Source organism: Cynoglossus semilaevis, unplaced genomic scaffold (assembly GCF_000523025.1).
Source record: "Cynoglossus semilaevis isolate Cse_v1.0 unplaced genomic scaffold, Cse_v1.0 C18850823, whole genome shotgun sequence".
Lineage (NCBI taxonomy): Eukaryota > Metazoa > Chordata > Actinopteri > Pleuronectiformes > Cynoglossidae > Cynoglossus > Cynoglossus semilaevis.
Genome location: NW_007592638.1, coordinates 1 through 532, shown reverse-complemented (window position 1 = coordinate 532; position 532 = coordinate 1). Strand labels below are relative to the sequence as shown.

Sequence of the window (532 nt, the reverse complement as noted above, 5' to 3'; positions counted from 1 at the left end):
GGGATATGTCTATGTATAAATGCCAAAGTACTTTACCACTGAAGTGAAACGTGCCTGTGTGCCCACATTGAGGCCTGCCCTCTTCAGTGCAGCAATTCTTGATGAGATGTCATTGATCTTCAACATATAAAACAATAAATTAAAAACATGAATATTTCATTTTTGAGCATTATCTTGTTTTTTAGAAAATTGTGTGATATTTCCATATAGGAGGGACCATATTTATACAACTTTTATATCAGGTTTCTGCCTACCTGAAGTTCTGACTCCTGGACCTTGACAGCGACTGATGCCACCTGCTCCTCCAGGAAGGACAACTCCATATCAGGCATGGATGAGGCAATTCCTCTGGCACACTCCTCCAGGTCACTGAGCTCCGTCTCCAGACTGTACACTGAACCAGCCGCCATATACACCTGCAGGATGTCCACCACATGCAAGAGAAGGACAGGTCAAAGGACAAGCAACAGTAAAGTACAGTATGTATGCGATGTAATATCATTCAACAGTACATGTTGTCAACCATGTACTG

General features: G+C 42.3%; 1 protein-coding gene across 1 annotated transcript; it reads right to left on the bottom strand.

The window, feature by feature from the left end:
• Positions 1 to 9: 9 nt before the first annotated feature.
• On the bottom strand, positions 10 to 467 carry LOC107988243 (rab effector MyRIP-like). The gene is made up of 2 exons (XM_017031130.2): positions 255 to 467; positions 10 to 117 (listed from the first exon to the last, which is right to left on the bottom strand). Exons 1-2 carry the CDS (start codon positions 408 to 410, stop codon positions 10 to 12), a joined length of 264 nt encoding a protein of 87 aa, XP_016886619.2. The 5' UTR covers positions 411 to 467.
• Between the last annotated feature and the right edge of the window lie 65 nt (positions 468 to 532).